General features: G+C 45.0%; 1 protein-coding gene and 1 pseudogene across 6 annotated transcripts in view; both read left to right on the top strand.

The window, feature by feature from the left end:
- The window catches only part of SHTN1 (shootin 1), a 169,524-nt gene that overhangs the window by 143,947 nt on the left and 10,433 nt on the right, over positions 1 to 15,144 (top strand). For 5 of the 6 annotated variants that reach the window (XM_077455441.1, XM_077455440.1, XM_077455437.1 and 2 more), the window contains one exon: positions 545 to 713. In XM_077455441.1, coding sequence (XP_077311567.1) covers positions 545 to 713 — 169 coding nt within the window. The remainder of the gene's footprint in view (positions 1 to 544; positions 714 to 15,144) is intronic. The other variant, XM_077455439.1, reaches the window with a different exon arrangement.
- LOC143931490 (5S ribosomal RNA) lies at positions 2,701 to 2,819 on the top strand (annotated as a pseudogene).

The following is a 15,144-nucleotide window of genomic DNA, read 5'->3' as shown; positions in this document are numbered from 1 at the left end:
AGAGTGCCCCATCTGCAAGATATGTAAAGCATCTCATAAACTTTGCTGGACCAGAACTTTGAGGAGTGCACCACCTGTTAAGTCTCATCCATGTGGATTGGCTGGTTCAGGAGTGACTTCTCCCCTCTGCATACATTTGCCATTACCTGCAGTCTGCCTATCCAGCCCTTGTATACCAGTGAAGTCACTCATGCATTGCTGCTGACTTGAGCCACCTGTCCTGCGTTGATGGGGGTCAGAGGGGAGAAACAATACCATGGGTGGGTCAGTATCCCCTGGGGGCTATGCTGTAAATCGGTGTCCAGACTGTACTGTAAGTTGGCTTGTTTCAGGGTCAGTCACTGAGATTACTCAAGCCAGACATTCCACAGAGCTGCCACTTCCTGTTCTTTTTTTCTGACAGGTGCACTTTGGGTTTGGCATTTACCAGGAAAAGATGGTAGCCGTCTTCTACCCATATATTGTACACCGCTGATTTGAAAAGGTTGAATTTGTCCTTGTTAGGTTGAATTGAACTGGCTAAGTTTTTTCTTTCCTTTTTCAGCAGGACCCCTGACCTCCACCGAATCCAAGTCAATGCCGGTCCTAGGCTGTGTAACCAACTCACCCCTACGCCAGAAGGGCAGAAACCCTGAATCCGAGATGCGGTGTGGACACCCGACATCACAGATGCAGGGTGCCGACAAACCTATCCACATAAAGCAGACATCGCAGTAAGTGACTCCACCATGTGTGTCACCTTTGTGAATCCCAGCCATGACCTCCAACCAGAATTGAAGATGCTAAGAGAATATCTTGGGTGTGGTGAATGTCAGTCTGTGCCAAATTATCTAACAGATGATCCCCAATGTGTACAGACAGGACAGATCTATTATCACTTTCAATCCCCCTACCAGTGTGCATTTCAGGAAAGGAACAATGTTTCAATCATGCTTCATTAAATCTAATTTCCTCTTTTCCTGGCTGAAGACAAAACAGATGAGTTTTTTTGCTGCCTTCTGTGCAGGGCTCCTCCCCCTCCTCCTGTATAGGAGTCGTCCTATGTGAGGCACCTCTGCTGCCTCATGTATGGGGGTCCTCCACCTCCTCCTGTATCGGAGTCCTATGTGAGACACTTCTGCTGCCTCATGTATGGGGGTCCTCCACCGTATAGGCATGCTTCTATATGAGACACCTCTGCTGCCTCATGTAGGGGGTCCTTCACCTATTCCTGTATAGGAGTCCTCTTATGTGAGACACTTCTGCTGCCTCATGTATAGGGGTTCCTCCACCGCCTCCTGTATAGGAGTCCTATGTGAGACACCTCTGATGCCTCATGTATGGGGGTCCTCCACCGCCTCCTGTATAGGCATGCTTCTATATGAGACACCTCTGCTGCCTCATGTAGGGGGTCCTTCACCTCCTCCTGTGTAGGAGTCGTCCACCTTCTCCTGTATAGGAGTCCTGATATGTGAGAAACCCCTGCTGCCTTATGTATGGGGGGCCTCCACCTCTTCCTGTATAGGAGTTCTCTGATATCAGACACTTCTGCTGCCTCGTGTAATGGGGGCCTCCACCTCCTCCTGTATAGGAGCTTTTGTATATGAGAAACCTCTGTTGCCTCATGTATGGGGGGCCTCCACCTCCTCTTGTATATAGGAGTCCTTCTATATGAGACACTTCTGCTGCCTCGTGTATGGGGGGTCCTTTACTTCCTCCCGTACAGGGGTCCTCCTCTACTTCCTCCCCTTGATGGTTTAAAGAAAGAAGAAAATGATAGTGTTACATTAATGGGAAATCTAGTGGGATGAGGTGAACATGGGGACAATAAAAGGAAAAGTCTGCTCCTTTGATAAGGGTTTATGATCATGTCATCCAGGATCCATCATGCGTTCCCTTACGCTGTCGGTGTGCCCTTAGTTTGGAGAATATCTTCTGTTCCCTGTGGGGAAGGAAGATGTTAAAATCTGGTTTCTCCTGGAAGAAATATCCCATGAATAGCAGAGCACACAACTGTGGGGAGGCCCAGATCATTTCTAGCTTTATACAAACACCCCAAATCTCTTAAAGGGTATATTTCAGAACCTCTTAAGATTGTGATGGCCTTAGGATTTCTGACTGTAGAATAGCATTACGCAGATCAATCCATGATGGGATGGTACAGGGACCTGGATCTGATCCTGCCTAGACATTCCCAATATATAATCTATAAAGCTGACTGGGCCCATGAAGGCATCAGATGCTCGTCTCATGACCTTGTCTTTCACTGGGTGGCCACAGACGGGAAGCTTTCCATAACCCTAGAAAGGGAGATAAATACCAACTGCAAATGAGTGCTACTACTGCATTCCTTTTCCAGCGGTCAAAGCAATTTCTTTAATCGTACATCACAATATCTAGGTTGGATTCTCAGCTTGGAGAAATCTTCTTTAAAACCATGAAGAAGGCTAAAATACTTGGATCTGATCAAAGGTACACCCAGATACAGGTATTCATACCCCAGGCAAAGATCAATGCCATAAAGAAACTGATTTAGGTGGTCGAAGCAAGATGAATTTCTCCTATTCAACTTTGCATGAGGTTGTTGGGAAAGATGGTGGCTTCATTTGAGGCCGTTCCTTATGCTCAGTTTCATCAAGACTGCTGCAAAATAGTATCCTATCCTATCTGCTTGAAACAAAAGGGTTCAAGCTCTACATTTCCAATGTGTCTGACTCCAAAGCCTATGGCCATATCACCCTGATGACGCCCAATCTCATCTGATCTTGGAGGCTAAGGAGGGTCGAGCCTGGTTAGTACCCAGATGAATGACCACCTGAAAATACCAGGTTCTGTAGGCTGGGTGCACCAGAGCCTCAGTTTATGGTTAATATCCAAAAATCTGCAAAGGGGAAAATCCTTGCAGATATGTCGGTTATAGAGTTTCCGGATCATGGGGACTGCTGTGGGTCAATCTGTCTTAAGCCGCGTACACACGGGCGGATTGTATGGCCTACTTAGTCCGCCGAAACACATTTCAGCGGACAGTCCGCTCGTGTGTGGGCTTCAGCGGACTTTTTCAGCGTGCAGTCTGGCGTACTAAGTATTTCGGAATTTCCGTAATACTGTCCGTCATACTTTGGTTTCAGCGGACAATCCGCTCGTCAGTAGGCTAGTTCGACGAACTAAGAATGGTGCATGCTCAGAAAGGATTTACACGGCGGAAGGTTGCATTGCTGTGTATTGGACTTCCTATTTCTAGTCCCGTCGTACGTGCTGTACACGTCATCGCGCAAGCTTTCGACGGACTGTTTGTGCATCCGTGTGTGGTCAAGTCCGTTCATTCGAAAGTATGACGGACTGTCCGTCGGATTTTATGACGGACTAAGTAGGCCATACAATCCGCCCGTGTGTACACGGCTTTAGATGGACCCATAGCAATCCCCATTATTTTATTGAGCTCTTTGACAGACAAACCAATAGACATCACCATTTTTGATGAGCTCTGTAAAAGACAGACCCACAGCAGTCCCCATTATCAGGGAGCTCTATGGCAGACATATTGCAAAAATGGAAGGAAATATGGGATTTTAATGGCATCACACCTTAGGTAGGTTTAAAAAAAAATGGAATTGTTTTTAAAGGAATTTTGTGAATTCAATAAATACTGAGTAGGTTACATAAATATTCCACTATATTGTTTCCCATGACCCCAATTGCACCGTGCTGGTATCGCCAATAACCCTCAAACTATAAATTGGGAGCCCCCAGTAAACACAGTATATAGCTCAATGGAAACAACCAGTTTCCTATATTCCAGGTATCCAGTGGTGGTCCAATAGAGGGATGGTGATGTCTAGCTCAATCTCTTGCTCAACATGTTTCATGTTTTAAATATACGCTTCTTCAGGAGCTTAGGGTCTAAATTGTAATCTATAATGAGATAACTATAGCTTCATTAGACTATGACAGACAGATCCACATTAGTCCCCATTATCAGGGAGCTCTGATAGATTGACCCTCACTGGTTCCCATTATCGGGGCGCTCTGTCATAGAGCTCCCTGATAATGGGAATGGATGTGAACTGTGGGACTGGAAATGGACTACTGTGGGTCCATCTGTCATAGAGCTCCCTGATAATAGGGACTGCTGAGGGTCAAATTTGTCATAGAGCTCCTGGACAATGGGGACTACTGTGGGACTGTGTGTTATAGAGCTCCCTTATAATGGGGACTGCTGTGGGTCCATCTGTCATAGAGCTCCCTTATAATGGGGACTGCTGTGGGTCCATCTGTCATAGAGCTCCCTTATAATGGGGACTGCTGTGGGTCCATCTGTCGTAGAGCTCCCTTATAATGGGGACTGCTGTGGGTCCATCGGTCTTAGAGCACCTTGATAATGGGGACTGCTGTGGGTCCATCTGTCATAGAACGCGCTGATAATGGGAACTACTGTGGGTCCATCTGTCATAGAGCCCACTGATAATGGGGATTGCTGTGGGTCCATCTGTCATTGAGCTTCCTGATAATGGGGACTGCTGTGGGTCCATCTGTCAGAGCTCCCTTATAATGGGGACTGTCTATTATGGCGCTCCCTTATAATGGGGACTGCTATGGGTCCATCTGTCATAGAGCTCCCTTATAATGGGGACTGCTGTGGGTCCATCTGTCATAGAGCTCCCTGATAATGGGGACTGCTGTGGGTCCATCTGTCATAGAGCTCCCTGATAATGGGGACTGCTGTGGGTCCATCTGTCATAGAGCTCCCTTATAATGGGGACTGCTTTGGGTCCATCTGTCATAGAGCTCCCTTATAATGGGGACTGTCTATTATAGATCTTATAGAAGGCGGCAGAATCTCCAAATCCCACTACAGATTACTGGCAGTGGCGGCAGCCTAAAACTAAAAGGAACTCTCAGCTTGTCTCCATCTGCATCACAACACTGTGACCTTGCTTTCACATGCAGCCATATCTGTATAGTTCAGGCAGTCCTCCCAGGGTCCCCCTCCCTTCCCCCCACTGTCTGCCGTTGGCTTTGTTGATGGATTCTGGAATGGGGGGGGGGGGCTCCTTGTTACCTTTTCAGAATTCTCTGGGATTTTGTGTCTGTGAAAAGCGATAACCTTCACATGTCGATGCCGCACCTCTGATCACCTTTTGTGTTTCTTTTGTTTTTTGTTCCGCTTAATAATACAAACACAGCAGAGAAAAGGAAATGGCAGAAAGTTGATTTGGGCTGCGGAAGAAAAGGATAGGGAAATGGCTGTCAGACCAAGGTCTGCCGGATCCGGGCTGAATTGGCGTGAAAAGCATCTTTCTGCTGACTGTCACGGTTGTTAGGACGATGAAAGGCGGCGCCGCGCTCAATCTGTCTTTGCTGCACAAACTGAATGAGGAGCTTGTAAAGGGGAGGAGAAGGTTATCCTTTAAAGAGACCTGTTCGGGGTGGGTGAGGATAGGTTGTCACTTAAAGTGAAGATGATAAAATGTAAATGGAGAATCCTTGTTCTGCAACAAAGAGGTGCTGGAAAAGTCACTGGAAGGTGCCACAACCAGCTGAGACTTGTAGTTCCCCAGACCTGGCAGAGTGGGCTGGGACTCATAGTTCCTCGGAGCTATCAGAGTTAGCTGGAACTTGTAGTTCTACAGACCTGGTAGAGCTGGATAGAACTTGTAGTTTTGCACACCTAGAAGAGATGTCTGGGACTTGTAGCTTGGCAGAGATGTCTGGGACTTGTAGCTTGGCAGAGATGTCTGGGACTTGTAGCTTGGCAGAGATGTCTGGGACTTGTAGCTTGGCAGAGATGTCTGGGACTTGTAGCTTGGCAGAGATGTCTGGGACTTGTAGCTTGGCAGAGATGGCTGGGACTTGTAGTGTTGCAGGGATGTCTGGGACTTGTAGTTTGGCAGTGATGGCTGGGACTTGTAGTGTTGCAGGGATGGCTGGGACTTGTAGTTTGGCAGTGATGGCTGGGACTTGTAGTGTGGCAGAGGTGGCTGGGACTTGTAGTGTGGCAGAGATGGCTGGGACTTGTAGTATGGCAGAGATGGCTGGGACTTGTAGTGTGGCAGAGATGGCTGGGACTTGTAGTGTTGCAGAGATGGCTGGGACTTGTAGTTTGGCAGTGATGGCTGGGACTTGTAGTGTGGCAGTGATGGCTGGGACTTGTAGTGTGGCAGAGATGGCTGGGACTTGTAGTGTGGCAGTGATGGCTGGGACTTGTAGTGTGGCAGTGATGGCTGGGACTTGTAGTGTGGCAGTGATGGCTGGGACTTGTAGTGTTGCAGAGATGGCTGGGACTTGTAGTGTTGCAGAGATGTCTGGGACTTGTAGTGTGGCAGAGATGTCTGGGACTTGTAGTGTGGCAGTGATGGCTGGGACTTGTAGTGTGGCAGTGATGGCTGGGACTTGTAGTGTGGCAGTGATGTCTGGGACTTGTAGTGTGGCAGTGATGTCTGGGACTTGTAGTGTGGCAGTGATGGCTGCGACTTGTAGTGTGGCAGTGATGGCTGGGACTTGTAGTTTGGCAGTGATGGCTGGGACTTGTAGTGTTGCAGAGATGGCTGGGACTTGTAGTGTTGCAGAGATGTCTGGGACTTGTCGTGTGGCAGAGATGTCTGGGACTTGTAGTGTGGCAGTGATGGCTGGGACTTGTAGTGTGGCAGTGATGGCTGGGACTTGTAGTGTGGCAGTGATGGCTGGGACTTGTAGTGTGGCAGTGATGTCTGGGACTTGTAGTGTGGCAGTGATGGCTGCGACTTGTAGTGTGGCAGTGATGGCTGGGACTTGTAGTTTGGCAGTGATGGCTGGGACTTGTAGTGTTGCAGAGATGGCTGGGACTTGTAGTGTTGCAGAGATGGCTGGGACTTGTAGTGTTGCAGAGATGGCTGGGACTTGTAGTGTTGCAGAGATGGCTGGGACTTGTAGTGTGGCAGAGATGGCTGGGACTTGTAGTGTGGCAGAGATGGCTGGGACTTGTAGTGTGGCAGAGATGGCTGGGACTTGTAGTGTGGCAGAGATGGCTGGGACTTGTAGTGTGGCAGAGATGGCTGGGACTTGTAGTGTGGCAGAGATGGCTGGGACTTGTAGTGTGGCAGAGATGGCTGGGACTTGTAGTGTGGCAGAGATGGCTGGGACTTGTAGTGTGGCAGAGATGGCTGGGACTTGTAGTGTGGCAGAGATGGCTGGGACTTGTAGTGTGGCAGAGATGGCTGGGAATTGTAGTGTGGCAGAGATGGCTGGGACTTGTAGTGTGGCAGAGATGGCTGGGACTTGTAGTGTGGCAGAGATGGCTGGGACTTGTAGTGTGGCAGAGATGGCTGGGACTTGTAGTGTGGCAGAGATGGCTGGGACTTGTCGTGTGGCAGTGATGGCTGGGACTTGTCGTGTGGCAGTGATGGCTGGGACTTGTCGTGTGGCAGTGATGGCTGGGACTTGTCGTGTGGCAGTGATGGCTGGGACTTGTCGTGTGGCAGTGATGGCTGGGACTTGTCGTGTGGCAGTGATGGCTGGGACTTGTCGTGTGGCAGTGATGGCTGGGACTTGTCGTGTGGCAGTGATGGCTGGGACTTGTCGTGTGGCAGTGATGGCTGGGACTTGTAGTGTGTAATGTGTGGATGGGGATTAGGGAAATTGATTTAGTGTGAGTTGTTCTTTGTGGGTCTTTCTGCCTTTTTAGTTTTGCTTTCAGCAAGTGGCATGCATGCTCAACTTGGGTTGAAATCAGGTGATTGACTCAGCCATTGCAGAATATTCCACTTCTTTTCCTTCAAAAGCTCCTGGGTTGCTTTTGGTGTGTGTTTTGGATCATTGTCCATCTGTACTGTGAAGCGCCGTTCACTCACCTTTGCTGCATTTGGCTGAATCTGGGCTGACATTATATCTCTAAACACTGCATAATTCATCTGGCTGCTTCTGTCGCATCATCAATAACCACCAATGACCCAGTAAAAATAAATAAATAAAACATACAAAACCCCACTCAAATATAAAAATACATAAACAAATTATAACTCCATACAGTGTGTAAAAATTAGCATAAAGTGAATATGAAAATTCCACATAAAACAAAAAAAAGTTTGTTCTGGGGATTGACAAATTCAGTCCTAATTGGAGGGGTACCCACCTCGTTAGGAGTATTTCCAAATTAGAGATGACTTGGATACATACACTAAAATGTTACACCCCCTTTGGCCTAAATGTAGAGGTGGATGTCAAAGCCTTAATAGACAATGCATGAGGTTTGCACTTTACATTTTCCTTATATGTGTTGAAGCTTGTGAACTTGATCTGGGTTCCATGGGTCCGTTTGGGATATACAAATTTCTTACCGTAGGGGTGGGATTTTCCCCCAAATTGTTGGCAGAATTCTACTGCTTACACATATATTCTTTACAGTTTATATGTTTTTGAAATTTTTCATAGGCTCGATAGTTGGGCTTTGAGGATTGGTGTTTAGATATCTGGAGGAGGCCTTTTCGGTCCCTTCCTTATCCACTTTGTTTGGAGAGGTATGGGATTTAAGGTTCCATTTCCTCTCATTTTTCATTTTCCATTTTTAGCTCTATTCTCCATTATCATTTTTTTTATTTTTATACTTATTTTAATTTCATTTTTATTTTATCTTCATATTTTTTTTTTTTATTTCGTTTTCTATTTTTTTTTTTATTTCATCTTATTTTTATTTACACATTTTCTATTCTATATATTTACTTTCTATATACATTTGTTTTTCATTTATAGTTTATCAATGTAAATACTCATAAGTCCCTTTTTTTTCCCTTTATAATTATACCTGCAAGGAGGTTAATTAGTTAAACGATTTAATTACCATAAAGTCTGGAAGGTTCTTTAACCACTTTCAGACCGGACCATTTTGCTGGTCAATGACCAGAGGTCTTTTTACAATTTGGCACTGCGCTGCTTTAACTGGTAATTGCGCGGTCATGCAATGTTGTACCCAAACAAAATTTGCGTCCTTTTCTTCCCACAAATAGAGCTTTCTTTTGATGGTATTTGATTGCCTCTGCCCCAAACTTTATTTTTTGCGATATAAACGTAAAAAGACTGCAAATTTAGAAAAAAAATGATATTTTCTACTTTTTGTTATTAGAAAAATCCAATAAACTCAATTTTAGTCATACATTTAGGCCAAAATGTATTCAGCCACATGTCTTTGGTAAAAAAAAAAAGTCAATAACTGTATATTTATGGGTTTGCGCAAAAGTTGTCACATCTACAAACTAAGGTACGTTTTCTGGAATTTACGCAGCTTTTAGTTTACGACTGCCTATCTCATTTCTTGAGGTGCTAAAATGGCAGGGCAGTACAAAACCCCCCTAAATGACCCCATTTTGGAAAGTAGACACCCTAAGGAAATTGATAAGAGGCATGTTGAGCCCATTGAATATTTTATTTTTTTGCCTCAAGCGATTGAATAATGACAAAAAAAAAAATATTTTTTTTTTTTTTTACACAAAGTTGTCACTAAATGATATATTGCTCACACATGCTATGGGCATATGTGAAATGACACCCCGAAATAAATTCTGCTGCTTCTCCTGAGTACGGGGATACCACATATGTGGGACTTTTTGGGAGCCTAGCCGCGTACGGGGCCCCGAAAACCAAGCACCGCCTTCAGGCTTTCTAAGGGCGTAAATTTTTGATTTCACTTCTCACTACCTATTACAGTTTTGAAGGCCATAAAATGCCAAGATGGCACAAAACCCCCACAAATGACCCCATTTTAGAAAGTAGACACCCCAAGCTATTTGCTGAGAGGCATGTTGAGTCCCTGGAATATTTTATATTTTGCCACAAGTTGCGGGAAAATTACAAACTTTAATTTTTTTTTATTTTTTTTACAAAGTTGTCACTAAATGATATATTGCTCACACATGCCATGGGCATATGTGAAATGACACCCCAAAATAAATTCTGCTGCTTCTCCTGAGTACGGCGATACCACATATGTGGGACTTTTTGGGAGCCTAGCCGCGTACGGGGCCCCGAAAACCAAGCACCGCCTTCAGGCTTTCTAAGGGCGTTACAGTTTTGAAGGCCATAAAATGCCAAGATGGCACAAACCCCCCCCAAATGACCCCATTTTGGAAAGTAGACACCCCTAAATTTAGGGGTACACTAGTGAGACTAGGTAATAAATGGCGGGTGCCCTGAAACTATAAAAAAATAACTAACCAACCAGCGTCACCTGTAACAGTTATATGGTGATCACTGGTGAAAGGGTTAACTAGGGGGCAATCAGGGGGCTTTATGCGGTAGTATATGGGGGTCCCTGGCGCTATAAAAAGCTGCGGCGAACCTAAATACCTACCTGCCTAACTAGCGTCACCTGTGACACTAATACAGCGATCAGAAAAACGATCGATTATTAGGCTGGGTTCACACTGGAGCGATGCGGGAACGCCACGAATCCGCGGCGGGTTCCCGCATTGCATGCCTCCCGGCGGCAGTTCACACTGCCCTATGCGAACTGCTGGGAGTGTCAGTGAAATGTTAATGACACCCCCAGATCAGTTCGCATATCGCAGTGCGATCTGCAAACTCGGATCGCATGGTGTGAACACCCATGCGATCCGATTCTGCTGCGGACCAAAAAAAAGGGTCCCGTGCGAATTTGCGGCGGGTGCGGCGCAAATTCAGCCATACTATCTGTATGGCTGAACTCGAATCGCACAGAGATCGGATGTGATTTGCACTGCAGTGCGGTGCGAATCACATCCGTTCTCATAAACCGCTGCAATGTGAACCCAGCCTTAGTGACACTGGCGACGGGGGTGATCACGGGGTTAAACCTTTATTGGGGGGGTTAGGGGGTACATTAGAACTAAAGGGGGCTAACCCTAACTGCCCTAACAGTTATTACAGTCACAAATGACACCAATGCAAAAAAAAAAAAAAAATGCAATTGGTGTCACTGTGACTGGGGGGGCAGGGGTAATTGGGGGGGTGATCGGGGGGTGAAGGGGGGGTGTGAGTGTGCCTGGCATGTTCTACTGTGTAGTGTCATGTTGGTGCAACTCACCGATCCTCTCTCCTCGGTGCCGGAACGAAAAATACGGACACGGAGGAGAGATTACATCACTTCCTCTCCTGTGTTTACATTACAGGAGAGGAAGTGATGTCACGGAGCATTTCCATTCGTCGGGAGCGATCGCGAGGGGGTGGCCATGAATGAATGGCCGCCCCCTCATCCCGGATTGCTCCCGAACGAATACCGACCGCCGCAGGCATCGGAGGGGGGGCCCGATCGGGCCCCCCACCCGCGGGAAGGCAGGGACGTATATATACGCCCATATGCCTGCCCGTGCCATTCCGGCGGTCGGCAAGTGGTTAATATCGAAACCTTATCCCGGGGTCTAATCACTTTTTGGACTAGATGGGTTCCCTTATTTCTGTTTTCCCGCAAGTAAAATGGTGGATTGGTGCGCCTATGGAGCTCAGATCGAGGCGTGGTTTTATTTGTTTATTATTTAAGCCAGGGATATGCAATTAGCGGACCTCCAGCTGTTGCAGAACTACAACTCCCATGAGGCATAGCAAGACTCTGACAGCCACAAGCATGACACCCAAAGGCAGAGGCATGATGGGACTTGTAGTTTTGCAACTGCTGGAGGTCCGCTAATTACAGATCCCTGATTTAAGCGGTGCGTCAGGGCGCCGTCCCGTATGCTGTGACCACGTCCGTCTAGTGACGAAACGCGTAGGGGGGAACGGCATGCTGACGCCACCGCATTCTACGCAGACCCGGAAGTGCGGGCGGTAGCCGAGAGCTGGCCGGCTCGATTTTTAGAAGTGCTGATATACATGCTGACTATGTGAGTGTAATTGCGTTATATCTTTTAGTTTATTAAAAAGGTTTTTACACTATGCATGTGTTCCCTTGCTGTTTTTTACATATTATGTGGCTTTAACGTCTCAACTGGTGGAGTGTCTGGAGAGAGAGGCTCGCTGTGGTCGCCAGGATTGTCCATCTATAGTACCTGCAAAAGCGTTTTTGATCTCACTTAACCCTGAGATCTTGCGCTCTGGTAAGCGGCCCATATTACCAATTGGTGGAGGTGCTTCAGCGGAATTCTGGTCACACGTTTTTTTCTTATTTGGTGTTACATCTTACTGCACGTTGTTTCGTCCGGAGAGAACAAACTTTTTTTTGATATATGTGGACTTTTCATATTCACTTTATCCTAATTTTCACACACTGTATGGAGTTATAATTTGTTTATGTATTTTTATATTTAAGTGGGGTTTTGTATGTTTTTTATTTATTTATGTATATTTTTACTCCAGGTATATTTGTTAATATTTGGGGAATGTAATTTAGATTTTCTTTTCACGCATTCATTTTTTGGTGACAGAATATTTTCTGTGATATATAACATTTTTCACATATTATTCTTTACATCACTTTTATATATTTAATTCAAATTGCATTTTTACCTGATTCACTTTGGTTTTCACATCAATGTAGGGTTTGCATAAAAAAATTAATACTAATTTTTTACACGCTAAAATTTTAATTATATTTGTATATATTTAGCGCAGCTCCCCTTGTATACAAAGTCTGATTGTCGTTTGTATAGCGATTTTGAATTGCCGCTTAGCAGGTCGTTTTCTTTGAATAACGCATTTTCTCCTTCTTTTTTACCAATGACCCAGTGCCACTGGAAGCCATGCATGCCCATTCCATCACACTGCCTCCACCATGTTTTACAGATGACATTGTGTGCTTTGGATTATGAGCTGCTCTAATCCTCCTCCACACTTTTCTTCCCGTCATTCTGGTACAGATTAATTATAGATTCATCCATCCAAAGAATGCTTTTCCAGAACTGGTCTGGCTCTTTTAGATGTTTTTTGGCAAAGTCTAATCTGGCTTTTCTATTATTCCGTCTTATGGTTTGCATCCTCTGTATTTGCTCTTGTGAAGTCTTCTCTTGATCATAGACTTTGACAATGATACACCCACCTCCTGGAGAGTGTCCTTCACTTGTCTGGATGTTGTGAATGTGTTTTTCTTTACCATAGAGAGGATCCTGCGATCATTCACCACTCTTGTCTTCCGTGGACATCCAGGCCTTTTTATTTTGCTGAGTTTACCAGTGTGTTCTTCTTTCCTCAGAATGTACCAAGCTGTTGATTTGGCCACTCCTTAATGTTGCTGCTATCTCTCTGATGGATTTGTTTCATTTTTGAAGCCTTACAATGGCCTGGTTCACTTGCATGGACAGATTCTTTGAATGTATGATGTAGGTTCACAGCAATAGAATACAAATGCAAATACCACACTTAGAAATAACTCCAGACCTTTTACCTGCTTAACCACTTTCAGACCGGACCAATTTGCTGGTCAAAGACCAGACCACTTTTTGCGATTCGGCACTGCGCCGCATTTAACTGACAATTGCGCGGTCGTGCGACGTGGCCCCCAAACAAAATTGACGTCCTTTTTTTCCCACAAATAGAGCTTTCTTTTGGTGGTATTTGATCACCCCTGCGGTTTTTATTTTTTGCGCTATAAACAAAAATAGAGCGACAATTTTGAAAAAAACGCATTATTTTTTACTTTTTGTTATAATAAATATCCCCCAAAAATATATAAAAAAACATTTTTTTCCCTCAGTTTAGGCCGATACGTATTCTTCTACATATTTTTGGTAAAAAAAATTGCAATAAGTGTTTATTGATTGGTTTGCGCAAAAGTTATAGCGTTTACAAAATAGGGATAGTTTTATAGCATTTTTATTAATAATTTTTTATTATTTATTTTTTTACTAGTAATGGCGACGATCTGCGATTTTTATTGTGACTGCGACATTGTGGGGGACCCATCGGACATTTTTGACACATTTTTGGGACCATTGTCATTTATACAGTAATCACTGCTATATAAATGCAGTGATTCCTGTGTAAATGACACTGGCAGTGAAGGGGTTAACCAGTGGGTGGCAGTGTAGGGGTTAAGTGTTCCTAGGGGTGTGTTACTAACTGTGGGGGGGTTGGGCTTTCATTTAGTGTACACTGATCTCTGCTCCAATCACATGGAGCAGAGATCAGCGTCACTAGTTGCTAGGCAGAATGGAAAAATGTTGTTTACACAGCATTTCCTCCATTCGGCCGCTCCGTGAGACGATCGCGGGGATGCCCGCGGCGATCGAGTCCGCGGGTCCCGCGACCGGACTCACGGGGGTCCCGACCAGCGCGGGAGCGCGCCGCCGGCGGCGCGCTCCCGATGGCAGGGCGGCATTGAATATTGGACGTACCTGTACGCCAATATGCCTGCCCGTGCCATTCTGTCGACGTACGTCGTCGTGCGCTGGTCGGGAAGTGGTTAATTGATGAATACATAATGAAGGAGTAGCCCACACCTGGCCATGAAACCACTTTTGATTCAATTGTCCAATTACTTTTGGACCCTTGAAAAAGGCTAATCTTAAAAGCTGTAATTTCTAAACCCTTCCTTCAATTTGGATGTACATACCCTCAAATTGAACCTGAGAGTGTGGACTTTCAGCCCATATTCATAAGCTGTATAACTATACCTTGAATATGTTTTGGTAAATACCTGAATAAATCAAAAATGTTCCCAGTGTCCAAATATATATGGACCAATCAAAGTATGTGCTTGTGCCTAAAGAGTCTCACAGGTATAGGTGCCATTCCCAATAGATAATTTACAGATAAATACAAACATGGGAGGGGACTTTGAGGCACCAATATCAATAAACAATTATGTATAAAATTAGATTTTATTTGAACATGATTAAAAGCATCAAAATAAAAAGGAACATAGGACATGATGTGTACAAAATAGAAGAAAAACAAAATATATCACACTGATTCTGCCACAGAGGCTGTGAAGCCTAGTTGTGACCCCTACACGTTTCAACTCAGTCTTCTTCGGGGGGGGTTGGATAGACAGAAATAACTATAAATTCTATAAAATAATAAGCATACATAAGGAACAAAGAATACTCAAATTGTGCATAGTCATAAATCACTACATGCATCTTTAAAATATCGGTTTTACAGTTTCAACTTACAATAAGTCAACAAAAGATTAGGCATCTTATACCATAGCTGGAGAATGTCCAAATGCCCATATATCAACAGATGGTGCAAGGGATGGGCGCCTGACAACATACAAAATATCATGAATTC

This window comes from Lithobates pipiens, unplaced genomic scaffold (assembly GCF_037356315.1).
Source record: "Lithobates pipiens isolate NorthernLeopardFrog02 unplaced genomic scaffold, aLitPip1_a1.2 Scaffold_25, whole genome shotgun sequence".
Taxonomy (NCBI): domain Eukaryota; kingdom Metazoa; phylum Chordata; class Amphibia; order Anura; family Ranidae; genus Lithobates; species Lithobates pipiens.
The sequence above is the reverse complement of the archived record's forward strand: the minus strand, read 5'-3'. Positions and strand labels throughout refer to the sequence as shown.